The 27534-nt window shown below is 42.0% G+C and overlaps 2 protein-coding genes across 2 annotated transcripts; both read left to right on the top strand.

Moving 5' to 3' along the window:
* Nucleotides 1-5399: 5399 nt before the first annotated feature.
* washc5 (WASH complex subunit 5) lies at nt 5400-21655 on the top strand. The gene is made up of 29 exons (XM_071925459.2): nt 5400-5481; nt 6175-6446; nt 6999-7144; nt 7709-7793; nt 7996-8096; nt 9000-9192; nt 9372-9524; nt 9630-9743; nt 10393-10564; nt 10948-11075; nt 11630-11759; nt 12362-12474; nt 13247-13413; nt 14044-14119; nt 14270-14380; nt 14868-15008; nt 15556-15636; nt 16579-16680; nt 17168-17347; nt 17507-17631; nt 18222-18384; nt 18523-18625; nt 18721-18800; nt 19030-19133; nt 19671-19800; nt 20062-20158; nt 20535-20688; nt 20893-20980; nt 21382-21655. The coding sequence occupies exons 2-29, from the start codon at nt 6261-6263 to the stop codon at nt 21436-21438; spliced, it is 3480 nt and encodes a 1159-aa protein (XP_071781560.1). The 5' UTR covers nt 5400-5481; nt 6175-6260; the 3' UTR covers nt 21439-21655.
* A 534-nt stretch (nt 21656-22189) lies between these two features.
* nsmce2 (NSE2 SUMO ligase component of SMC5/6 complex) lies at nt 22190-27009 on the top strand. The gene is made up of 6 exons (XM_071925489.2): nt 22190-22562; nt 22653-22765; nt 23115-23268; nt 24970-25061; nt 25614-25720; nt 26565-27009. Exons 1-6 carry the CDS (start codon nt 22448-22450, stop codon nt 26674-26676), a joined length of 693 nt encoding a protein of 230 aa, XP_071781590.1. The 5' UTR covers nt 22190-22447; the 3' UTR covers nt 26677-27009.
* The last annotated feature ends 525 nt before the right edge of the window (nt 27010-27534 follow it).

The following is a 27534-nucleotide window of genomic DNA, read 5'->3' as shown; positions in this document are numbered from 1 at the left end:
TGGAATATCCATGAGGAATTGCGACAGTCTCTTACTTTACAATCTGCAAATTATTGTTGGGCTTCCAACAGGCTTACTGGTACGCCTCGCTTCCAATTCATGTGATGAATACAGAATAAGGGCAGATAAACAGAAAATGCAGACAATTGGATTCAAGGAAAAAAGACATGTAATAAACATCTGCGGGGGCCTGGTTTTGTCTGGCTATTATCTGCAGCTTAATGAGAATGTGGAGATGCTGTCTCCCTGCTGTTGCATTGTGTTTGCTGAGCTGAGCACTGCCCAGATTTAGAGCAGCAGGGTGACTGAGCCAGAGCAGCACTCCCACTGTGTAATACATGCAACCATGCCAATATCTAATTTGGATGCACCCAGGTCAGCATAGTTTTCCCAGCCAGCCAGCCAAGCAACTAAACAGCCAAATGGAGATTTATTATTTCCTTCTGAGAAGGTTTGAGGTCATTAATTCGCTGTTTGTTAATAACCGCACTGCAATGCTAATTTTGCTGCTGAATATTCCACACACACGTATTCGCAAACGAACACTTGAGGCAGTGCGTGTTTGTGTGTGTATGTGCTATGTATGTGTATGTGTGTGTCTCTGTTATGTAGAGCATATAGCCTTGGATGTGATAATTTAATGTGCTCCCCTGATTGAGAGTGACAGCCTTGGCATGGAAACCTCATCCATCTGTGTTGAGGCTGAAATGCACAAATCACGTCCGAGTGTATCGGGACGAGCGGCGAAATGAAGGGCTCATGTGACAAATGGAAGTGTCACTGTCTCAGCGCAGGGAAGGCCAGAGGCATTGCCCTCAAGGATTTAAGTGGAGAGCCACTTGATATACATCTGACAGCCGGGGCCCTCTGCTGGGAACGACACCCGCGTAGATATATACTTTTTTTTTCTTTTTTTTTTTTAAAGTCCCGGTCCAGTAAGCTCAAAAATAATTTGAAAATGTTCAAATGTGTCTTGCGTTGGTTTAGAGGTCGACATGGGAGTAGTTCTTCCCCTCTCCCAGTTCCCCCGCTGCACAAGGAAACCTCATTTTGACTGCATGGGATTGTGACTGATGGATATATTCATATTCACTCCTTCACTGAAAGACAGAGTTCATTCATTTTTTGTCAATGTTTCAGTCATAGGAGCTTTCTCAAGACATATCCTGCCCCATATATTCTATAAATCGCTCCTTTACTGAAAGCATAGCATTAAAAAATCATCCTAAATCCCTTTGCTGAAACTTTCAATTCACTATTCATAATCTGTCCCTTAAGGATATAATAGATCTGAGGGATTGTGTTATGCTTTAAAAGATCATATAGTCTCATTTTGAATCTTATGGGAACATTCATCCTGTTGATCAATATCTGCAAATATGCCAATAGAGATAAGGCCACAGTAGAAAGGTGACTCCATTGAATTGTGTAATCATTTCTATATGCCGTGTTACACTGCCGCATGAAGTTGAGTGGTGGCCACAAAAAGCTTTCACGCCATCAGGACCTTGTTAAAACGTGAATTACCATGGGCCATGAAGGAGCAATGTTCTATTCTTTCTTGGTGGAGTGGAGACGCAGCCTCAGGCAGAAAGTGATGCAAAAATATATTTTGTGAATCCATTTTGCTTTTGCATCCAGTTGTCTTGTTAACATGTTGTTGTTTGTCTGCATTTGTATTTCTTTTGTTTTGTTGGTGGAATAGTGGATTCAGGGAGACCATTCAAAAAGCATGGTGATACAGTAATCAAGTATAAGTCAAGGCTATTCATCATCATCACTGTCATGGTGATGATCATGACATTCTTCTTCTTCTTCTTCTGCTTCTTCTTTTTCTTCTGCTTCTGTTTTTGCTTCTTCGTCTTCTATAGATTAGAAAAAGGAAGGGGTTGAAACTGAAAAGGAGAGAGAGGAACCTAACCTCTGTACACACACACAAACACACAGTACAACTCAGTGTGTGAGCATGCGTGCCAAGTGTGTGTGTGTGCCCGTGCATGCCAATATGCTCACTACCTTTGTGTGCACGTCCATGCGTGTGTGTTGGAACGTCTCAATCACAGAGCAGAGATCAGGTTCAATTACACATGCAATAACTTTTAGGTCTCCATAGGCCCAGAAACCATTTATATGCTAATAAGTATGACAGCAGTAATGACTTGCAATAAAAAAGACATCTGCTGCTTGATCAAATCTGATATTAGAGCACTACTGCAATCAGCCTTTGCTATCTGTGCTGAAAGCCACTTGTTAGCCCTGTCCCTCCTTGTGGAACCTTGCATATGTGATGAGATAACCTCTTTTCCTGCCCTCTGCTTGTATCTCTGCTGTTGTGTGAAAGTTTTGTTTTAGTTTTAACTCTCTTCTCTTTAGTTAAATGGGTAGTTTGGTGCATTCTTCTACGGAGTGAGTAAGATCCATGACTCATGGTTCCATGAAACCTGGGGAAAACATACTTATTTTCAAAAAATACACCGGAAAATAAGAATTTGTTAATTGAATCCTGAAAGCTCATTTTGGCTCATATAGTGTGGCTAAGCAACTATTACTATAACTATTCTCCGATCACTGTCCCGCTCTGATTTTTGATCTAGTGCACCTGATTTAATTTTTTAATTTTTTACCAGACTGATTTTAACCATAGGCAGACAAGTTTACCAGCATACAAACTGTCTGGATGAAGGCTTTTTTGAGATTTCATAGCCCCCAAAAACAGCTGTGGCTCTCACATTTGTTAAACTGAATTATCATATGCCGTGAATATCAATACTTTCGCCATATGGCGTTGTTCGAATTTTACTTGATATGTAGGCTATTCACGCAATACAGTTCAGCATAAAACAGCCTAATGAAATGCAATATGCGATATCAAAGGGAACACGGCGACCTTATATCAAACAAAATTAATTAAATGTTATAAAATACCAGCTCATACATACATGGCAGCTAATTAGCCGCTGTAATTAGATTTGAAACGTTTCTGTGAAATATTCGCTGACATATAAGTGGAGAGAGAGAGAGAGGGAGAGAGAGAGAGAGAGAGGGGCACAGAGAGTGAAAGGTGAGAAAGAGGGAGAGAACGATAGAGAGGAAGAAAGGGAGAGAGGGGGAGAGGCTTGTTCTCATTTCAAAGGCCTGAAAAGATCAACGAGTAAGAATAGCTGTGGGACCCGACTACAAATTGAGCAGCCTTTAATCACCTCACATAGTTCACAGCGGTGTGAAAGTTCCCGCCATGAAAAGGTTTAATCACTCGCCAAGCTGAATAGAGTCAACTTGCACCTAATAAAGGGCACACAAGGCCTGAGGGGACACATGCACCCACCCACCCACACACACATTTGTGCATTCATACACTGTTTTGCATACACACACATACAGGTTTTTTTTTGTTTTTTTTAAATCAACCGCTTATTGCTGCTGAATCCTGGATTTTAAAGAGTCGCCCCTCCCTCCATGAAAATATTTATTTCAAATGAAAACCAGCCCCCAAAGTCCTGGGTTTGGTTCAGACTTAAATTATCTCACAGGTAAAAGGCAATCATCATTTGTCACCCGATGCATGTGTTTCACTGACAAATGATGATTGCTTGACCCGCCAGTCAGCGCCCGCCAGACCGGCCGGGGGAATGAGCTGTGAGATCCATCAATGCCGCTAATGGGAGAGGGACGAGGGGGTCACCGTGCCGTTTGGCCCGGCTGTGACTCCTCCAATCAAATTAAAATCCATCAGGTGTCCAGAGCCGCATATTTGTCGCATTTTGCGTCCTTTGCTGGATCGCAGACAAATCTCGATTCCGCTGTCTTCCTCCAGTCCTCGCACATCAGAGATTCTGCGAAGAGCAATCAAGATAACAAGGAGAGAAAAGCATTAGGGTTGCAGGAGGTTAATAAAGAAGGTGTGGAGAGGGAGACCTCATTAGCGAGCAGTCTTCGCGATCCTTCCCGGGAAGCCCCTGCGGCTGACCCGGGCGCCGTGGAGAATGTGGCCTTGGCGCGTCGGTAAACGCGTAATAAATCCGGCGGCCACGGGGACGCGCGGTGGAGTTCTGTGGACAGCGGGGGTCAAAGAGGAGACACGGCGCGAATCTGAATTGCGCGTGTCTTTCTTCCTCCCTCGTCTGTGTTTTAGAACGCATTGAAATAACAGGCGTTGTGTGGTGGGTCAGCGGGATGAGGCGTATATGGCTCTGAACGCAACTCACCTTGTCATGTGTCATACCCCCTCTCTCCTATTTCCCTGTGATTCTCCACTCTGTGCCAATGAATAAAATAAAAAAAGCTATTAATAAATAAGCTCTAAGAGAAAAAACACTGAAATAGAGGGCACATAAGTGTAGAAAACCAATAAAGATCTCTCTGGTAGTCTATTTAACAAACATATAGGCCTACACGAGGAAGTTCGAGAGTGGCCAAATCTGTAAATGATAGGAAAGTCAAATGACCCCCATTACGGCACACTGAGAAAGCAGCTAAGGGAGGATTGAGATGAACCCATTTGTTCTCCTACAGGGAGAGGTGACAGGGTCAAACACACAGCCCGCACCATATGACTGTTATTAACCTCTGGCGCACACTGCTTGAAGGAAACGCCTGCCAACATATTAGACTTATTGGCAATAAAACTCCAATTCAACCAGGATGTGAAGGAAGCGTAAGCCTCACTTAGGACTCGTGCTCATTCATCCACATTGGCCACATGTTGGTCATCCGTGTTTTCAATTTTTGTGTCCGTGTCCAGGAAAATCCCTTCAAAAGGCCCTAAAGAAAATATGCTAGAGGCCAGAATATGTTAGATTTCTTTTCACTAGATTAAATTACAAGAGCATCCAGATTATAGTAATTTGGTGTAATTTCCGTTCAGGCTTCATTCTCACCCCTCACTCCTTCAACATCACCAAATCCCTGCCGAGCCAGAAGTCTGCACTCACATGACCTCAGTGTAGAAGCACTGACAGGGATAAACTGAGGGAACACTGGTGGATCTCTGTCGCCATCTACAGAAACCTTTCCCCCTCTGACAGCTTGTGACCCAACTGATTTTCCTAGTTGGGATGCAGTGGAGGATAAATACAATACTTCCATGGGGTAAACCCACTGAAACTAATTACCCACCTTTATAGGCTGATATAAATCTTTATGACTTATATTCATAATACACATCATAGAGAGTATTATCAAACGGATGGAAGTTATATAAGAATAGGTTCGCTTGAATAAAAAAGAAGAAAATAATTCATTTCTGAAAATATAATTGATTTTTATTTAAATTCCTGGTTCCTTTCCCTATGATTTCCTTCATCTGCCAGGAGGATTGTTCCCGCCCATCTCCGGTGCGCCGACTGCACCAAATCAAACCCACCCACCGGCATAGTCATGTGATTTGTCACGCGGAAGTAAACAGGACGGGAAGAAAAACCAAAGCGACAAGCAAATTTTGACATTCTTGGACTAAGTAAACCCAAACACCAAGATATAAAAGTGAGTTTATGATGATATGTTTAAAGTTTTTACATGTGCTCTCGTCTGTTGCCTTGAATGTTGCAGCAGCATCAACGCTAATCAGAAAAGCTAGCAGGCTTGCTGCTAACGTTAGTTTGGTAATTGTAGAAGTAACCAAAAAATAGCAAAGAGAAACCACAGAACAAGTCTAATGACTGTTTTTCAGGGTGTGTCTGCAGGTGCTGAAAAACTCTTTAAATGTCTTGAATCGTATTATTTCAACTGAATGACTCAAAAGGTCTTGAATACTGTCAGCATTTAAATCTTAAAACGAGTTGTATAGGTCTAAATGTTGCGCTTTCTTGTTGCGCTGTTTTCCTGGTGAGAAGACCTACATTCTCACGCAGTCCTGTATTCTGACAGGACTACAGCTGTTAATACTTAATAATAGCAATCATACTCATCGACTACTAATACCAATAGTCATACTCGGTTAGGGAAGTTCTCTTTTTGCTCGCCTCCCTCCACAGGGAGGTCAAAGGTCAGGGTCAGATACAGAGCAGCAGCTCTGGACCTGGATGGGGTTCAGAGTCTTGCTCAAGGATACTTCAGCAGGGTGGATGCTTGCCAACACAGGGCTTGAGCCCGGGCCATCTGGTTGTGAGTCTCAAAAATTAAATACATTAACCTTGATCAGACTTGCCAACATCCTGTTTTGTTCTCTTCTAACAGGAGTATCCAAGCACTAACGCTGCAGGATCGCAGGGTCAAGGTGGGGCTCGTTTCTGCATCATCATCATTCTCCTCCTCCTGCCGCCATGTTGGACTTCCTGGCGGAGAACAACCTGTGCGGTCAGGCCGTCCTCAGGATAGTGTCCAGAGGAAACGCAATCATCGCCGAGCTGCTGCGCCTCTCCGAGTTCATCCCCACAGTTTTCAGGCTCAAGGACAAGAGCGACCAGCAGAAATATGGAGACATCATCTGTGACTTCAGCTACTTCAAGGTACGGATCAGACCAGGGCTGCAGTCCTGAAAACCTTTCAGCCTTGGACAGTTGGGTATAGTCTCGCCCTAGTGCTGAAGCTCATTGTAACATGCTAGCGCTCCTATAATGAGGGGAACCAACAGTCAGACTCTGACTCATTTTGGGGTCCCCACCCCAAGTTTAAGAAACACCAGATGAGGGTGCATGAAACTGGGGTGAATTCTACTGCCATGAAACTGGGCACATTCTGGGTTGTAGTCATGTCATATTATTTATTTAGCTCTGGGTGGAGATCATTTATACCCACCTGGAATAACACTGACATCACTGCATATCCAATATTGGCTGCTGTGAGTTTTCCCAGAGTCCAGGACAAAGTGAAACATTTTGGCTCGGCTTATGACTTATGAAAATAATCACACTATAACTGATCACCCTGAAGGCCCCTTTTGACGTAGGGAGTGGCACAACTGTACTGCTTGTCCCCTTTGACGGTAGCCATGTGTACATGTTCAGAAAGCGTATAGATTGCACTTTCCGCAGTGTGTTAATATGTTGGTTCTCCTCCAGGGTCCGGAGTATTACGACGGGAAGCTGGAAGCCAAACCAGAGCTTCAGGACCTGGACGAAGAGTTCAGAGAGAACAACATTGAGATCCTGTCACGGTTCTATCTGGCTTTTGAAAGTGTCCACAAATACATAGTGGATCTTAACAGGTGAGACAGGACTTGAGCGACCAGGAGTTGGTTTCAGTTCACTTTCAATACAACCCACTGAGGAAGTAAATGTTATTCAAAATTGTAAAAAACCTTTGTCATGAGGTTGTCCTATTCAATTGAATAGGACAACAATTGACTGAACTTAAAATGAATGGATCCCAGCTGAGTTCCTGACTGTATGTTTGATGTGTTGATGCATTCAAGCTCACTTTTATGTCCAGGCATTTCATCTTTCCTTTCATCTCCCATGTTAACCCAAATCACAACACACATTTCCCTTATCTTGGGACAAAACTGAGTGAAACCATTGCTCTTCCTCTCTTCCAGTCCCTCGCCAAACGTCAATAAATCCACCACTCGCTAGGATGTAGCTGTGCTGCTAGGAAGTGTGTGTGCTCCCTTAAAAGACACTGGCCTTTTCCCTCCATATGTTACTTTGTCATTGCCATGTAAGCCCGCAACAAGATGATATTCAGCCTGCAACAAGAAGATGTTCAGTCCACAAAACTTGATAGGGACTCAATACAAGAGGATTATGATATTATTTCTTCTTCTCTCCAGATATTTGGATGACCTACATGAGGGTGTTTATATTCAGCAGACCCTGGAGACTGTGCTTCTCAATGAGGACGGAAAGCAGCTCTTAGTAAGTACATAAACAGACGTACACACACACACACGCAAATGCATTTTTATTTTTGTAACGTTACAGGAATAGGACAACATGACCTCTTTTGAAAATCTGCTTCTGATTAATTCATAGTCAAAATTCCACTTGACACTTCTTGACTGAAACAGAGGCTGTTGAAGCGTGAATATTCAAATGTTGTGTTTCCTCTGTCACCCAGTGCGAGGCTCTGTACCTGTATGGAGTCATGTTGCTGGTTATCGACCACAAGATTGAAGGCGAGGTCAGAGAGAGGATGCTCGTTTCCTACTATAGATACAGGTGCGCTTGTGACTCACACACCCACACACACGCATGTAAACACTCTCTCACTGACTCAAACACTTGATTCAGTCGTGTTTCACTTGACTCACTTACTTGACTCACTCACTGATTTATAATAAATTCAATAATAGACTGAGTGAACCTTTAAGTTTACCTTCTCTCTCTCTCTCTCTCTCTCTCTCTCTCTCTCTCTCTGTCTTTCTCTCTCTCTTTCTCCCTCTTTGCCTCTCACTCTTTCTCAATTGCAAGGCTGATTTTTTTCATGTAAAAGAGCATGGGAGCAATGTGATTTGGTACAAACGTGGGTGTTGGCCACACTTATTTTCTCCTGACTCATTTGCAATGTTTTGAGATGTCAGCGTACATCTAAGTACATTTAACTACATATAACACTAACATATTGACATTGCTGACAACTTGTTAGTCAATCGCCATATGTTTTTTTTATTATATGAACTCTTATGTCATGTGCACACAAGCACATACACACACACACACACACACACACACACACACACACACACACATATACAGGCATTGAAGACAGACTGAAACATTGATGACTAGTGGTGGACTTTTAACTACACAGGGTGTTTCTAAAGTAGGTATAGAATTTCTAATAATAATGAAAAACAAAGGTGTATAATTTTATTCATTTCAAGTTATTTAGTCATAATAGTTAACAATTCAACATTCAATTTTCACATCAGTGAGACTTGTCTCCTCACCTGCGTAAGTGTTCAAATTGTTTCCTCATCATTGCTAACACATTCTTGCATTCTCTCTGCGACGCTGTCACACACCGTCTTGTGCAGTCCTTTGTCTGCTTTGCTTTAGTGAATATAAAATGCATACCTACTTTTGAAACACCCTGTTATTATTTCACACTCTCTTGCCCAGTGCCGCCCGCTCATCAGCCGACTCCAACCTGGACGACATCTGCAAGCTGCTGCGCAGCACCGGTTACTCCGGTCAGCCTGGAGCCAAACGGCCCGCCAACTACCCCGAGAGCTACTTCCAGAGGGTTCCTATCAGCCCCACGTTTATCAGCATGGTCATCGGGAGGCTGCGCTCGGACGACATCTACAACCAGGTGAGGAACTGTCGCTCCGATATCCTTCTGAACTTTGGCTCTGGATGTCTCCTGAAAAAATGAAATGAAAGGTTTTCCCCCCTATGTAATGTCACAGATTGTGTTTGTTTGTGCTTACAAATTTTAAGACATAATACCAGACCTGGGAAGTAAAGCACGTCTCTCCTCCTATCCATCAGGTATCTGCCTACCCTCTGCCAGAGCATCGCAGCACAGCGCTGGCTAACCAGGCAGCCATGCTGTACGTCTGCCTCTACTTCACCCCCTCCATCCTGCACACCCAGCAGGCCAAGATGAGGGAGATAGTGGACAAGTACTTCCCTGACAACTGGGTGAGATAATGGGATTCTCCGCTAGTCACTTTTTCTTGTCAGTTTTTCAGTGGGACCGTTTTATTGAAGTGTGTGTGTGTGTGTGTGTGTTCATTCTGTCTGCAGGTTATCAGTATCTACATGGGGATCACAGTGAACCTGGTGGAGGCCTGGGAACCCTACAAAGCTGCCAAGACCGCTCTCAACTACACCCTGGACTCGGCTAACATCAAAGAGCAGGTATCCTGAACCAGGAACCTACTGTCCAGATCTGGTCTCGTGATTTATTTTGTACTGGTTTCAATGAAGAGTGTCACATGGTCTAATGCTGTGTCAGAGGCTTTTCCACCACACCAAAAAAAAACTCTGCTGTACTCTGCTGTCCAGCATCTAGATTGAAACGCACTGCTGTTTTTGGGTGGTTTCCCAGAAGCTGAGTTAACTTCCTGGGGAAATGGTCGATGAACTGTGCCGAGTTTGGTTATCTTCACTGTACAGACTTAAAGTTTCTTTACAGACTTAAAAAAAAAAAAAAGACTTTACTTTTTACTTTTTAGCATGCATAACCCCAAATGAGTTCATAAACGGTAAGTTATTGGCTGTTCTGGATGCATTGAATACTGTCCAAAAATAATATCTAATGTATACAAACTGGTGCGTTTGATGCTGATAATACAGATATTGTTCTGTGTCTACAGCCATGTTTCAAACATTTCAAACGGAACAAATCATTTTTGTCAGAAAAAAGCAAGAATGCCAATGGTTACTATGGATGCCAGTGATGTAAGGTGAATGTTCATGAACTTTAAAAAAAGATGAAAACGTTCCTCCAACATGAAAGGTAATTTTATCGTATTGTACATCCCCCCCCCACCCCCCACCTGTTTAGGCGTGTCGGTATGCAGCGAGCACAGAGAGCCTGAAGCCTCAGGTGCAGCAGCTGCTGAAGGAAGGTTTCCTCAGGGAGGAGATTGTTCTGGACAACATTCCCAAACTGCTCAACTGTCTGAGGGACTGCAACGTCGCCATCCGCTGGCTGATGCTGCACACTGCAGAGTCCGGTGAGACTATCAGCACAGATTTCCACAAAGAGTGCAATCTAACTAGGTGAAGAGCGAGTAGTCTTTTTCTTTACCTCTCAAAAACCTTTTAAGGGCCAGGTCAAGGAATAGTAAGAAATGAATGAGGTGTTTTTTTTTCCCAAAATCTGGAAACAGCCTGAATTTCAGATCTGGCTGTGTACAATACGTTTGAACTTTGTCACTTTGTGACTTCTCCTTCCACTGTCTTTCAAAAATCACTGGAAAGGGAAGTCGTATCATACATTGCCCCACCACTCCAATTAACACCAGATTTCCAATTAATGCCTTTAGAAACAATGTCATGAATGAAAACAGCATGTTGTTCCTCAGTTTATTCAAGCAAGTCGTCTTCTGTCTTACAGCCTATGACCCGAACAACAAACGGCTGCGTCAGATCAAAGACCAAGTGCTCAACGACTCCAAGTACAACCCTAAGATCCTCTTCCAGCTCCTGCTAGACACGGCTCAGTTTGAGTTCACACTCAAAGAGGTGAGAGTTTCTCATCAGTACTGGGAAATGTATGAAGGAATGTCATCACTCTCTAGCTGCTGCTGAACACACTGGGCTATTTTCTTTGGAAGAATGTGGAATTAACAGCAACAATTATCGTTATTAGGGGGAATGTCAATCTTAAGCTGCTTTCAAACATGATGGGCTGTCGTCTCTTTTAGACAGTGGGAGTGGGAGTGGGAGGCACGGGACAGAAGCTCTGGTGGGATTCGTTTACATGCCAGTGGTTTCACACATGTGTTTCCAGAGGCAGGGGGGAAACAAACAAAAAACACACGGCTAACTCTGGGCACCTGACGGGTTTTGTCTCTTAAGCAAAAACTAGAATCCATATCAAAATAATTCCAAAGTGACACAACCGACTGCGGTTGTCGTGAGGTGTGTCCGCTCTGTCGTCTATTAGCATGCCGTGAGAGAGCATATGGCTAGCCAGACCATCATTAGAAAAGGACACAAATTTAATGTTCTGATTACACATCTCATTTGTCTAATCCTTCCTCATCGCCTCAACATCTGCGCTGTCCCTCCTCCAGATGTTCAAGCAGATGCTGTCAGAGAAGCAGATCAAATGGGAGAGCTACAAGAAGGAGGGATCAGAGAGAATGACTGAGCTGGCGGAGGTCTTCTCCGGGGTCAAGCCGCTCACCAGGGTGGAGAAAAACGGTGAGTTGCGCTGTCGTGACGTGTCATAGCATGAAGGAACACACAGGGAAGTGGTACGGACTAAAGGGGCATCAGCTGTACCTGTTGATGAAAATCACAGCACCGGAAAAATAGAAATTAGAAATGGCCCTTTGATCATAATAATGAGTAAAACTGGGAACAAAACATGGACAAATGTGGAACTACGCTAGACTGGGTTCCTTCACAGGTCTGGAAAGGTCTTGATAAGTTTGGAAATTGCACAAAAAAGTTTGGAAAAGAATCGAAAAATACTGTTGTACTGTACCGACATGCATACGGCTTCACATTCTTCTACGTATTGTGATATTTGTTAGTGTGAAGACTAATCTTCATCCATGGAGTGATATGCTAGGTATTAGTATTATGTTATGTGCAGTATGTAATGTATTATGATATTAGTTGGGGCAAAATGAGTATCGGGGTAAATCGTACTGAGCACCAAAATCTGAAAATCAAGTGAAGAAATTAAGGTCTGGAAAGTATGGAATTTTGAAATTGAAATTCTGCAGGAACGCTGGCTAAAATCTTCCTCAGCCACCACTTGTGAAATACTTACTGTATTAGTGTTTTCCTCTCCACAGAGAACTTACAGGCCTGGTTCAGGGAAATCTCGAAGCAGATCGAGTCTCTCAACTATGAAGACTCCACAGCTGCTGGGAGGAAGACGGTCCAGCTCATACAGGCTCTAGTTGAGGTGAGCAGCGTAATGATGTTTCACCTTAGCTTTGCTGTTTCACAATAAATTGTAGCAGCGCTGTGTATTAATGTCATCAATCTACTGAGAGACAATTTTGATAGCACTGATTGATGAAAGATTTGATTTGTTAAACTTTGATTTGATTGGTTTGAGCTTATTACCTCAGAGGCAGAATTTCTGTTGTGCTTGCTCATGAAAGAATATTATATCAAACACACATTCAAACAATATTAATATTCATGTTGTAATAGGATTTTTTAATTCCAGAATGACTTTGATGCCATTAATTTCACGCCTATAACTAATAAGTGAATACAAGCAGAATTAACACAAAACAATGCCAAATAAAAAGAGACAAAAATGACATTTCTGAAATGCAAATAGCAGACACATCAGAATACACAATAATCAATAATAAACACAATTGTAAAATTAGAAATGGAATATGATCTTTAGAAAAATTGCAAATGCTCAAGTCAAGTTTCATTTGTATAGCCCTTAATCAGTGTTACGCTCTGAGAGGGCTGCACAATGCCCATGTAAATAAATAGGACTTTTAACAATCCACCAGTGCATTGGGTGGTATCTTCTGGCCTAGTGCCAAATTGTCCTCAGGAGCCAGAAATTGAATGGAAGCCAATGGTTTTTGAAATGACAGGAAAAGAATATGTACACTTCCATCCTTGGACACATGTATATCAGATTGCATCGTCGTGTGTATTCTGTACAGTTGTGTGTGTATATAACATGTTGTTGTCTTCGTCTCCAGGTCCAGGAGTTCCACCAGCTGGAGTCTAACCTGCAGGTCTGTCAGTTCCTGGCTGACACCAGGAAGTTCCTCCACCAGATGATCCGCACCATCAATATCAAAGAGGAAGTCCTCATTACCATGCAGATAGTGGGAGACCTGTCCTATGCATGGCAGATCATTGACAGGTACAGTCAGTAAATATTAAGGCCACACACCAGACTGGCCACAGAGAGGGAATTAATCATTTAAGTCCACCAATCAAATAATCAAATTAATCAATCAGTATATTAATATGTTATATATGTATTAATCATTAATTTTATATAGGTCGATTTATCATTCACACACCTTATATAGATTATACACAGCAAATTAACCATAAAACAACCAAAAATTAATTATTGTTGATAAATCAATCAGTCCAGCATTCCAATGAAATCACTGCCATATTACTAATTAATTGATTGGCATGTTCCTTACTCTGTCGTTGACTCTAATTCACAGAGCAGCACGGCGAGCATTACTTTCTCTTAGAGGCTGCTCATTAGCAGGCAGATGGCAGCAGATCTGTCTTTCGCATGGTCAGCCAAAGACAGGTGCGAGACAGTCGGCTCGGCTTGCAGTGTCAGCTTTTTTATTTCGTTAGCAAACAAGAATACCAATGTGCCGGAGATATTTCGCCTTTTTATTTAACTCACTGTTTAACTCGTCTCTTTGGCAGCTTTTAACAGTTTTTCCTCAAGTGCAGTTTTTGATTTATTTTGGGCCCATTCTAATTGAATTGTGTATTTTTTTTACTTCTGCTCTTGCTGCAGTTTCACGTCCATTATGCAGGAGAGCATCAGAGTGAACCCCTCCATGGTCACCAAACTGAGAGCCACGTTTCTGAAGGTCAGCCATTACTGGCCACACACACACACACACACACACACACACACAGTCGCCTTGTATTTTGTTGCTAAATTCTGAGAACTTTGCCTTGTTTTGGAGAATTTTCACATGTGATGGTAAATGAATGTTGTTTTTCTTGAACGTGACCAGCTGGCGTCTGCGTTGGACCTTCCGTTGCTCCGTATCAACCAGGCCAACAGTCCTGACCTGCTGAGCGTTTCCCAGTTCTACTCTGGAGAATTGGTAGCTTATGTCAGAAAGGTACATGAAGGTTATGTTTCCACCTGGGATCTGTCTCTACAGTGCTAGCTTCTGTTTCTAATGGTTTACAGTAGAGAAGACACACTGTTTAACACTTCCCATAGCGCCCAGAGACTAGAACATGGTTTTAGCACTTAACAACTTTAGCAAAGGAGCTCTGCACTGTGAAAATTATTGTTCAGTAGTTGTACAACATCTGGAGTCATGACTAACGCTTGTACAAGCATCTGTTGAGCACTTGTAACTAAAAAAGAGGTACTTTGTCGACTTGTACCCTAAGATGCTATTACCTTCTGGTATCATTTACCATATGCTGCTTCCCTTCATGCTGGAGGATTTGCTCCTACTGGCTAGACACAAGATTCTTCATCTTTTACATCGTATACCAGCTGCTTTTGAAGACAAATCGCTGTTCCGTCTTAAAATCTTTCAAACATAGATTGATGTTCATGCTCAGTTTAAGGTAGTTTTTCCTCTCCATTCCCAGGTGCTGCAGATCATCCCAGAGAGCATGTTCACCTCTCTGGCCAAGATCATCAAGCTGCAGATCCATGACATCATGGAGGTGCCCACACGGCTGGACAAGGACAAGCTGAAGGACTACTCCCAGCTGGGGGCTCGCTATGAGGTAAAGCTACTGTTGTGGCTGAAAAAGTTGCACTTTACTATGTGCAAGTAGTTCCTTGAGTTTTCTTGAGAATGTTGTTGAAGAAAGGAATAATTGTCCCTGAGTTCTTATATAAAATCAAAAGTGGACCTATTGGAACAGAGGCCTCAAGTTGCTCTGTTTTGATATAGACTCTACTTGAGTCTATATTGAATGCATGGAAATTGAATGCATTGCCTTGAAATGTAATCTGATTATTATTGAATTTAACTTTTGACTAGAATTTCAATTTTAGTTTTCTCAGTTCAAATTCAGTTTTCTCAAATCAGACTGAGCTTCTTGAGACACACATCAGGAAAAGCAAGCGAGCAAAGATTCCATCCAACAAACATCCAACAAATTCAAATGTATGCAATTCACATACAATCTCTGCTGGCACTAATCTCTCTACATAGATTGACTTTAGTCTCCTCTTTACCAATACTTCTGCTTTAGTCTGATAGGGTTCCCTAGATTGCTTCTGGTATCTGTGCTTATCACGTCCTCTTTGTGCTTCACATTGTTACAGGTGGCTAAACTCACCCACGCCATATCCATTTTCACTGAGGGGATCCTGATGATGAAGACCACTCTGGTTGGGATCATCAAGGTAGATGTTGTGATAATGGGTTGTACTTGTTTTAATGTTCCATACTTTACTGTAAGCATGAAGATACAATAGTAAAATATGTTCTAGAAAAGCTCCTACTTCATCGGATAATTACTCAATTACTTTTCCACTGAAGCCTTTGCTCTAACATCCAGGCAGGGTTTTTGTGTAAGCATCAATCTACATTGTGGTTCAAGAGACAGTTATATCCTGTCAGATCCTGTGTATTTGTCAGTGTAATGGATTTGTGACTAAAGGCCCTGACACACCAGGCCGACGGTCGGCCGTCGGCCAATGTCGGGCCGTCGGTAAGCGTCGGTGTCCCTAGTTTTTGCGGTGTGTCCCGCACCGTCGGCACTAGTCGGACCCTGTCGGCGTCTTTTCGGCCGATTGAGCATGTTGAATCGGCGATGGAGCCGTCGGTGAGAGAGATCACTCTGATTGGTAGTTCGTGTTTTGCCTCTGGATGATTGGACTGATAAATTCCTTCAACATGTAGAACTGAACAGGAAAGAGCCGAGCGAAATTTTTAAAATCGGAGGTTTCATTTATCTCCAGCTCTCGACACAGGTTCGGGAAAGCCCCTTGAGCCTGTCGCTGGAGTAACGTTATTCATGATTTCACCCATTTAGTGCGGTTTCTCCTAATTTTTCGCCTCCGCCTCTTCCTTTCTTCTTCCACAACCAAAAGACCAAGGGCTGACAACGCCAGTGCCATTTGCAACTTCTTATCAGACATAAGGTATGGAGAGTTATTTCCCCTCACGCAGGCGCAGAACGTACGTGCTAGTTGGCCATCGGGTGTAGTCTTTGCGGTGTGTTCAAGTGCAACTTTTTGGACCAGACGCAGGCGACGTGAGGCGACGCAACAGTCGGCCTTCGTCGCCGCTGGTTCTTTGAAGTCGGTTTGGTGTGTCAGGGCCTTAATACTGTGATACTTTAGGTGGATCCTAAGCAGCTTCTGGAGGACGGCATCAGGAAGGAGCTGGTGAGGAGAGTGGCTTACGCTCTGCACAAAGGATTGATCTTCAACCCCAAGACTAAGGTCAGACATCAGACCTCCGAAGGGTCTTTGATTCATCATTTCATTTTGTAGTGATTGTGTTCTGCAGAAAACCGCACAGAACACTGTATCTCTATATCTGTAACTCTATATCTACAAGTTTTGAATTCATTTATTCAGCAAATATTTTTTTTTTACTTAAACGGTTCAATATGAGCATGACAAATTCAAATTTATGCAATTCAGATACAATCTCCACGGGCACTAAGCTCTTTCCATGAATTATTTCTTTGTCCTTCATGTCATAAATGAACTATTTACAATTCCACACAGAATACTAACTGTAACACATTTGTATTGGCTCACTCTGGTGCATTTAAAATTATGTGGATTAATGTCCACTTGCCCTGTGAAATAAATCAGATAAAATCTAAAATATATATATATATATATATATATATATCAGGATAACAATAATATGAATTTAAAAAATTGAATGAAATGAGGATACAATCTTCCTCTCCCTCAGCCCAGTGAGCTGATGCCCAAGTTGAAGGACATGGCGGCCACCATGGATGGCTTCTACAGGTCGTTTGAGTACATCCAGGACTACGTCAGCATCTATGGCCTGAAAATCTGGCAGGAGGAGGTGTCGCGCATCATCAACTACAATGTGGAGCAGGAGTGCAACAGCTTCCTCAGGACCAAGGTCAGACTCAACCTAATAGCGTTTATAGGGATCACTTCCCTGAGTATTGCAAATGCACCCATCGATCATTCTGTAATTAATAGGGAATGCTCTGTTTGTTTGTTTATCTAGTAGTCATAGATTTATTGATTGACTGATTCCTTCCTTCCATCCATCCAGATCCAGGACTGGCAGAGTGTGTACCAGTCCACCCACATCCCCATCCCCAAGTTTCCCTCTGTGGATGAGTCTGCCACCTTCATCGGTCGTCTCTGCAGAGAGATCCTCCGAATCACCGACCCCAAGTATGACTCTTCACATGTAACAGTGTCGTGTTGTCAACCCTTAAAATCACAGTTCACTTCAATTTCACTTCAAACTTAATTGTCCGGTAAGTGACATTTAGTTTGCAGACATGGTTAAGAGTAAAAGTACACACTAAAAACATGTAATAAACTCAATAAAAACATACCATAAAAACACAATAAGACGCACAACTGATCGGCACAACATATACCATATAAATGTCAGCTGCTAAGACCCAACAGGGAGTTGATATGGTGCAATAAAATGATGCTCATTAGTGCAAAATACAAAGTTCTTATACAGGCATAAGCCTTATTGTGATTAACCTTACTGTCTATTTTCACCAAGCTCTCCAGTCTGTTTTATATTTCTTAAGCTTAAGCTGCCAGCCAAGGTTACAATACAAAAAGTTAAAACTCTGCATTTGTAAGTTGATGTCTAAAGCAAATAGCGCTTTTATCTATGCAATGATGGCATTGTATTATTTTGTAGTGCTTTCCCTTCATTCCGTCACCTATGGTGGTTCTTTACTGCTACAAAAATATATATAAGCCCCCTTGCAAACATTGCTCCTCCTGAACATGTCCAGGGTGACGTGCTACATCGACCAGATGAACACCTGGTACGACCTGAAGAGCCACCAGGAGGTGACCAACAACAGGCTGTTCTCTGAGATCCAGGACACCCTGGGCACCTTTGGCCTCAACGGACTGGACCGTCTGCTCTGCTTCATGATCGTTAAGGAGCTGCAGGTGATTAGCCTACTAAATACAAACAAAGTCTGCAAAACATCAGTTTGCATCAACTACATTGACAACGGCACTGTACTGTACCTACAGTATGTCTAACTGAATATATTTACATTACAAGCAAACTGTTTCTCCCGTCAGAACTTCCTGACGATGCTTCAGAAGAGCATCCTGAGGGACAGATCTGTGGTGGACGTCTTCAAGGCCATGCTGGGCGCTGTCAACCCAGTCCAGGGCATTGTGGGTAAGGAAAACCGTTCAGTAAATCCTATAACCCGCCAGGATCTTTTCATTCATATCAAACAATCTATTTTTTGCTCGTTTGTTTTTCTACCTTAGCTAATGCCAGCAAAGTGTACGCCAACGCTGTGGCCAAAACCCAGAAGATCTGGGGGGCATACTTGGAGGCCATCATGAAGGTACCGGTCCATATTATTCTCTTGTGCTTGCTAATAGGCAAGAAATATTACTGACTTGAATGCATATGTTCATGGCATGACCTAGTGATTTCCTGGGCTGAAGTGCATATATTGTACTTGTTGTGAGTTCAAATTCTTTGCATGTGATTCCCTCCTCTCTCCTGTAATTCCTTGTCACTCTCCATTGTGCATCGTTTTCTGATAAAGACAAGACGCTTGTGTGTTGTAGGTTGGTCAGATGCAGATTCTCAGACAGCAGATTGCCAATGAGCTGAACTACTCCTGCAAGTTTGACTCCAAACACCTGGCCGCCGCCCTGGAGAACCTCAACAAGTCAGTCTAGTCTCACTTGGGTTGGAAATCACCAGAGAGTGCACACTACTTCACTACCATCTCTGTAGTTGGGTTACAATATAATGATTGTTGTCAGTATTGTGGGGGGAAGTATTGCAATATCATACTAAATTGATTTAATTCCCCCACACACACCCTTATATGGGAAGCTTTTGTGGCAACTTAGATGTGGCAATATTGCCTTCATCCAGGATATGGATTGGGAAACACAACAATGCCAAAGTTAACATAATGGACAGTAAGAAACAAATGTATCATGAAAAGATACTGTTATCTATGTTGTCATTGACATCTACGTTGCTTCAAAGTGTTGCCCATGTTTCATGGCCTTAGGCTCTCTACATTGCTTTGGCACACATGAATGAAATCAAAGTGATAGATAATTGCTTAATCACTGGTATTGCTGTTGCCAAATATTATTAGCGGATTTATGATAATTGATAATGATTTGCCTCCCACTGTGATTCTATCCATGATCTGCGCTGCTTCCACTCTGACTAATTGCGATCTTGCCAGGTCTCTGCTGGCGGACATTGAGGCCCACTACCAGGACCCGTCTCTGCCGTACCCTAAAGAGGACAACACTCTCCTGTATGAGATCACTGCCTACCTGGAGGCCGCCGGCATTCACAACCCACTCAACAAGGTTTGGAGATATGGGCTTTGCTTCCCACACAATGATTTAGCCTCGTCCTAATCTCACATTTCATCTGCAATACAAATTCAGTCTTTAGTCTTGAAGATTCATGCTGAGAGACAACAGTCGAGTTGTTGTTGGTGTCCAGAAACCAAAGAAACCAAAGAAATGTATCACCTGCACTCTCTCTGTCTATTTTCTTTTTTTGTTTGGTTTGGCTATAAATAATAGGAGGGTGTGACCAGTTGTTTGTGTTTATGCATTTCACAGATCTACATCACCACAAAGCGCCTCCCCTACTTCCCCATCATCAACTTCCTATTCATTATTGCTCAGCTGCCTAAACTACAGTACAGCAAAAACCAAGGTGAGTTTTTTTTCTATCAGTTACCTGCATTATAACTATAATCCAGCTGTTGGTGAGCTATTAAGTTGTACAATAATGTTTAGCACTGAAGGTCAAACCAGTGTTCTACGATGGGGAGCTTCATTTATTAGTTCCTCTTTATCCAACAACATCAGGTATTTCTCTAAATCTGGCAGCAGTGTTTCCCCTGGAAGTTGTTGTAGCTGTGTGGGTGGGTGTCATTTTTAGCTGGGACCTGGCTGCATTCACAGTCCAATTCCAAAAGTATCAGTTCCTGTACCTCTTATGGTTTGAATATGGCTCTTATTTGGATAGGCTACTTATCACGATATAGTGTAAAGATGGATGAAACTCCTGATGTCTTGTGCTTCCCAAGGTATGACATGCCGGAAAGCTGCGGACCCAGTTGACTGGCCTCCCCTGGTCCTAGGCCTGCTCACCCTGCTCAAGCAGTTCCACTCCAGATACACAGAGCAGTTCTTGGCTCTCATTGGCCAATTCATCCGCTCTATAATGGAGCAGTGCACCAGGTAACACAACAGACGTGATTACTTTGGAAACGTTGCTAAATTTACAGATTTCTTTCTGTCGTTTTAAGGAAATGACTAAAATAACATTGTTTCCCTTCATATGAGTAGATGCTGTGTTTGGCTTGGGTAGAACTTGATCTGAATACTATTATGAAATATATATTCAGTTATGGCTTTGTAAACTTCTATTCACTTCCATTGTAGTCAGAAGATCCCTGACATGCCCTCTGATGTGGTGGGAGCTCTGATGTTCCTGGAAGACTATGTCAAGTACACAAAACTGTCACGCAAGGTAGGACAACATTCACGCTAGTTCTGGACAAGACCGGCTACAGTACACTTCAGTGATGCTTTGAAAATGTAATAAAATAATTTAACAATAACAAGGGGAGTGATGCAGAAGCTAAAGCATTGATTCCTGGTAATTTTACCCTATCTGTGGAAAATGAAGCGCATTACATATTTAATATAAACAAGACGGATGCCATTTAACCTCCCCTCAAATCACTCTCTGGTTATGTGGTCTAATGCGTTTCTAATGCAAGAAATGGTTAATCATACTGCACCATTCCCTGAATGAGACACAGCTATAGACAACATTGTGAGGAGAATGTCTTGCATTGTATATAGTGTGTTATAGTTATGTAAATGTTTGTAATTCAGTTATTGTTTATTTTTTTCTGTATTCTAAAGGTGGCCGAAGCCCATGTGCCCAGTTTCATCTTTGATGAGTTCAGAACAATACTGTGAAGATCTGGATGAAGTCTCTTCATCGCAAATTTCTGCTTTTGTTGTCTGTTGAATTGTTTACTTACACATTTCATGGTTTTGACCATCAATGTCTTAATGCACTAATATTAGACTGTACATAGATAGAAAGACAGTTGTTATAATTGCCTATGAGTTGACTTGCCAACTTTGTGTACTATCACTTTGTGCCATTGCCTAATGAAATTCAATAATAAATATAATTGTTCATATTCTGTCATTTTGCTTCTCTTTAGCTGAAAATGTTCATTCCCAGTTCCTCAATTTTTGGTGTTGGTGGGGCCTACTGACTTGGCTATAAATTCAATTCAATTCAATTCAATAAATCTTTATTGTCCCCGGAGCGCAATTCTGGTGCAGCATAAAAAACATGGGAGAAACATACCACAACAACAAAAACACTATAAACAGCAAGTAATAGCAAACATCAAGTTAGCAAAGTGCAATGAGTATAAAAAAGTGCAAGTAGTAGAATATGCAAAGTGCAACAATAAAGGTGGACTATAGTTGATGGTTGATGGCAGCAATTGCCTTAGGAATGAAGGAGCCTTGAGCTCTGGAGCTCCTGAATGTAGATTTTATTTGCCCCACGATTTTCTTTTCTTTTAACACTTTCTTCAATATACATTGTACCTTTGATTTAGGTGGTACTTTATAGGTGTCTTTTTGGTCGAGGCTTTTACTTTGAAAAATTAAAAAAAAATTAGACCCGGAAGTCAAAGCCCAAATCTCCTCGCCGCTGTTGTGAAGTTTTCCCGGGTGTTTCGTGTGTTTTCCAATAACTTATTTTACTTTGTCAGTTATCCTCAAATGTATTATCTTTCAAATAAACTGGACAAAGGGAGATAAAGACACTGCTGCGTCACATGCATACATGTGGCAAGTTAGCTTAGCATAGCAAGTTAGCATAGTTAAAAAGGTAACTTAGCAAGGCAGGTTAACGTAGCTTGAGTTGTGTTTCTGGTTTTAGAAGATTATAGCCATCACAATAATGTCTCTTGCCGCCGTTCATGCAACGCTGTCGGGTCTGAAAGAATGTCAGACAGACATTGGGACGGGGATGGACATAGTGACAGATGTGGCTATGGACCTGGCGGAAACTCAGGGTAAATTGTTTATTATTGCAATCTCTATCTGGCTGTCTCTCAGACTTATTCTGTTTGCCAGGCCCCGTTTCAGCTACTGTTGTGTTACAGAGGGAGCGGATAACTCTGGCATCAGTAAAATGGAGGCCATGATCCTGGAGTGTGCCAAACTGGACAGGGAGATCAACCACTTCGTTGACATTGTACAGCAAGTCACGGCAGAGGTGAGAGCAATCTGGCTTGGCCTAATCGCATCACTGTGAAACATTGTTTCCTCTGAATGAGCAGGTCGGTCCACCCTCCCTGCAGGAGCTGCCACCCTGCCCCAAAGGATTGAATTTGTGTTCATTTCAGTGAGCTTTTCAATGAATTCAGCTCTAGACATATTCAGATAGTCTAGTCTAAGATAGTCCATTCAAACTGCCATTTCACACTGCATTTTCATATCTCTTTGACGTGAAACAGATTTAAATAGAGTATTGAATCGTCCTTCTACACCAGGGGAAACGCTGATAAAGGTGACTCCAATTCTAATGGTCAAGGAAATAACCTAACCGACCTCAATTTCCGTAGGTTGGCGCGCAGCCTCCAGAGGCCATGTTCAGCCTGACAGCCAGGGTGAAGGAGCAGTTCACAGAGAAAATAGCCAGGCTCTCTGATGGCGAGCTGCAGAGACACCAGAAGGTGCTGGCCTTCAAGGAGAGCATCAGGAACTCTCTCAGCCAAGGTGAGACCCACTGATGGAGAGAGAGAGAGAGTGAGAGAGAGAGAGAAATCTTGGGATGTGTCCTTTCCCCCCCCCAGCATAATTAGCTTGTTTTATACACACAACTCCCTTTGTTTACTGTTGAATAATTCTGTTTGCCTGTCACCCTCTAGCTATTATTTCCTGCTTTTTTTTGTTGTCCTCATTACATCCCTGATTAATAAGTTGCCCACACAGACTAGTGCCATGCATTTGAGATGCACAGTAGACATTAAAAGTGAATATGCTTATATGCAGGCAGCACCAAGGTTATCTTAACCCGACTCAAAAGCAGCCGCAAAGAAAACTCATTTTGAGGTGTCAGTTGACTGAGATCGTTATGAGATAATTTCATATGCAATACATGTAAATTCTTCCGTATGCTGTGAACCCGCAGCCAGCGAGACATCGTTATCGCCTGTTGGATGAGTGTCAAAAATATCACCTCATGTTCCCATTGTGGAATACTTGACACTTTATTTTCCGGGTCCACAATTTCCTAATAATTTCCTAGAAAGCAACTGTTAATTTCTTAGGAAGTTTCCTGGAAAGAAACCATGAAATGATGTAGAAGTTATATAGAAAATGTCAGCAGTCTGGTGGAGTCAATAAGATACTGTCAATTTCTAAAAGAATTTCCTGGAAAGAACTGCAAAACTACAAACTATTTATTGGAAAATAATAGGCAGAGATCAATTATCAGAAGTCATTATTCATATAATTATATAATATAGGTATTTGTTGAATTCTTAATTCATTTTAGTTAATTTCAAATTTTTTATATATAATTTCATGGTTCTGTCTTGGAAACAACAGAAGAAATTAGAGGAACTTACCATTGAACTCTATTTTCCCTATAATTAGTACATCATTTCATGGTTCTTTCCAGGAATCTTCCTAAGAAATTAACAGTTCCTTTCTAGGAAATTATTAGGAAATTGCGGACCTGGTAAATTAAGCGTTACCGAATACTTTTTGAATCTTGCATCTGATTCTTGTGAAGCCAGAGATGAAAAGCATTGGCTGTGTCATTGCATCGTAGTCTGGAAGAGAGTTTCAGGAGGCAGCGTGTAGAGGTTTATCCAGATTTAATTAGAATGTTTAGAAAGCAATGGTGGAACCCAGGTTTTATACCTTTAGCGGCGGATGACCTATGACTTTTGATAGTTGAGCGCTGGTGTGCTGGCTGTGCTGGGGCAACAACAGTAGACATTGTGAACTTTGTACGCCGGCTAAGAAAGGGGAGACAGCTCAGACAATGACTGTGTGTGTTAGATATCTGTGTACCTGTGTGAGTGGGTGTTATGTTTGCATATGCAAGTAGATAACTGCGCATCTGTGTTGGTGTAAGTCTTTGGGCTATGTGTGCTAGGTGTATGTTCTATGGCAATGCTAGAGTGTGTGAGTGGCAGCGGGGTTCTGTAAACATAAGAAACATGAGATGACTGGTAGAAAGAGGCTAGTAGTTGAATATGCATTTGATAATACTTAAGAGTGCTAGTTCTAGTTCTAGATCTACTAGCAGCTAAGTGGCACATATGACTGTATTCTCTAGATGGAATTTTCCCCAAGCACACAGCGGGGTGTGTTGGATATTGTCCAGCCTTTCTTGTCAAAGCTCCAGTTCAATATTTCTGACTGTGTTTGGAAATGTGGAAAACATACAGTGTGTCGTGCTTTCAGCCAACCCGGAGTCGGCGGAGAACATGGAGGATGAGGACGAGGACATCGCTGTCACACAGAGCCAAGTCAACTTCACCTGCCCACTCACACAGGTAGGCTCCTCCAGTCTGCTTATGTCAGACATGTCCCATTTTCCTACTTCCTTTTGCTTTCTGCTTTTTCCATGCCTTCCTAATCACTGACAATAACATATTGTTTTGAATATTAGCAAAACATAGAAAACCAGTGAAGAATCACCTTGGTTGATTTGTTGTTATGTCTGGTACTACACTTAAGTATTGGCAACTATTGGTGCTGTTTAATTTAGTGATTCTCAACCTTTTTCATATCAACTTGGTCCCCTAATTTAGTCCACATTAGAGCTACAGACCCCCATTTGATGAGATTTTGCCTCTCGGACCCAAATCTGAGAACATTTTTATTGTTGGATATGATTTTGTCCAGAATTCCAAGACATTCTTCTACATTCTCTAATTGTGTTCGCTTCTTGTAAATGAAATAATGTTGAAGTTTAACAATTCATCAGTTTGCTGGGGACCGTCTGGAACCCCCTCAAGGACCCCTGGTGGTCCCCGGAGCCCATGTTGAGAACCACTGGTTTAGTTATATCTTATCTAATGCACCGTTATGCTTCTGTGCTCAAGGTGGATATGGTGAATCCGATGAAGAATAAGAAGTGCAACCACCACTACGATGAAGGAGCCATCCTGGACCTGATCAAAAAGAAACACAGCCAGAAAAAGAAATGCCGGTAAAACACACTCCCTCGGCGGACCGTTAGAAAGTCGAGTCAGGTTTTTGCAGCGGTAAACAACTCGGCGGGCCGGTGTGGGACCAGCACTCTGCCTTAACTCACATTTTCTTTATTATACCGCTTTGATGTTTGAATCAAATTAAGTTTGGCTGGGTCCTAGAGGAAAACAGATGAAATCCCAGCACCGGGCTAGTTGTTGTCAAGGAAACGCGCTTATTGTCTTGACCTTGGTTACTGTGTAGACTAAGTTTCCTACAATGTAATACACATGCATTTTTTAAAATTGATTTTTATTGTTGAAAAAAGAGTAAAAACAATTACACCATTTCTTACAATAACCATTTCTAACATAACAACAATAGTGATAGAGGCAGTATTAAGCTGATACAGATTTGATATACATTACCAGTCAAAAGTTTGGACACACCTGATTGAATGCACTATGTTTTTCATGATCTTAAAGCCATTTTGAGTTAAAGGCTTATGCTTAAATGCTTGAAATTTGTTTCTTAGACAAAAATAAATAGTGAAGTTGAATGAATGAATTTCTTTCCAAAGCCTTTGCCTTTCCATCAAGGCAAAGGGCGGCTACTTTAAAGAATCTAAAATATAAGATAGTTTAGATTTGCTTAACACTTTTTTGGTCACTGCATAATTCCATTTGTGTTATTTCATAGTTTTGATGTCTTTACTCTTATTCCAAAATGTGGAAAATAGTAAAAATAAAGAAAAATGTGTGTCCAAACTGTGTGTTACCGCAGGGCCGTTGTGGCACTTGTGTGTATATTTGTGCGCCCTCCTTCTAAGTTTTTAAGCGGCCTTCTCTTTGTCTCTCCTCCAGCTGTCCTGTGGTGGGTTGTGAGAACACAGACGTGAGCCAGTCAGACCTGGTCCCCGACCAGATGCTGAGGAGAATGATCCAGAACCAAAAGAGACAGGGCAATAGGACGTAGCACTCCACATCTGTCTGGGTATAAAGTCCCTTATCCGTTTGCACTTGCCTTGTTAATTGTTATTTGTATATGAAGAGAGGAAACTGTTTTTGAGCCAAGTGTTTTCAGCAGTTATGAGCTGAAGTTGTTAACCAGGTTGTGGAAAATTTTGTCTTTTCTTTTTTTTATTGAGAGATTTGTTTGTACCCGTTCATGAACATCAGGCAAACTTTGCTGTCCAGTTTTGAAATAATCACTTGTTAATATTCAGCCGGAGCCTTTTTGTGTACTTCAGACCTGTTGAATGTAAATAAAACCCGGAGATGTTTGCGTACAGCTGTGTGACTTAAACGCGATTTGTAATGTCAAACTTCAAACGTTGTAATTACGGATGATGGATGATTGATTTGTTTCAAATATTTTCCTCTCTATATGATGATGCAGTGAGTTTACAGAACCACAAGAGAGCAGCCTTTGCTTGAGGCCATTGGATCACTGCAGCCTGCACAGCCAGTACAGAGGAGAATCTGCTGAAGGGGTGGACTTGAAAAATCAATTGAACTTCACACCTCTGGATCACACAGTTTCCTACTCTGGCACCCTATAGGATTATTAATAACCGGGTTCCTATGGACCTATCACCACACCAGTAGCACCTATAAGAACAGGGAGCGCTAATCTAGGTGTTGGCTTTGGTTAATGATCCTACATGTGCACTCCTACTATTAAAAAAATTATTAATATGGACCCTGATGTAATATTTGAAATGACATCACTGACAAAATATGTGATCCTCCCTTTCAAGAGAAAAGACAATTTCTGTCAGAGTGGAATTATTTTAAGTAAAGAGAGGAGATGGATAATTTGCCTAATTTTCCT

This window comes from Centroberyx gerrardi, chromosome 12 (assembly GCF_048128805.1).
Source record: "Centroberyx gerrardi isolate f3 chromosome 12, fCenGer3.hap1.cur.20231027, whole genome shotgun sequence".
NCBI lineage: Eukaryota > Metazoa > Chordata > Actinopteri > Beryciformes > Berycidae > Centroberyx > Centroberyx gerrardi.
The sequence above is the reverse complement of the archived record's forward strand: the minus strand, read 5'-3'. Positions and strand labels throughout refer to the sequence as shown.

Coding starts and splice junctions, on each gene's coding strand:
- washc5 (XM_071925459.2), top strand. CDS start 6,261: ATGTTGGACTTCCTGGCGGAGAACAACCTGTGCGGTCAGGCCGTCCTC. Junction 14,120..14,269: donor TGAGAGCCACGTTTCTGAAG/GTCAGCCATTAC, acceptor GAACGTGACCAG/CTGGCGTCTGCGTTGGACCT. Junction 20,159..20,534: donor ACAGTACAGCAAAAACCAAG/GTGAGTTTTTTT, acceptor GTGCTTCCCAAG/GTATGACATGCCGGAAAGCT.
- nsmce2 (XM_071925489.2), top strand. CDS start 22,448: ATGTCTCTTGCCGCCGTTCATGCAACGCTGTCGGGTCTGAAAGAATGT. Junction 25,062..25,613: donor TCACCTGCCCACTCACACAG/GTAGGCTCCTCC, acceptor TCTGTGCTCAAG/GTGGATATGGTGAATCCGAT. Junction 25,721..26,564: donor AGCCAGAAAAAGAAATGCCG/GTAAAACACACT, acceptor TCTCTCCTCCAG/CTGTCCTGTGGTGGGTTGTG.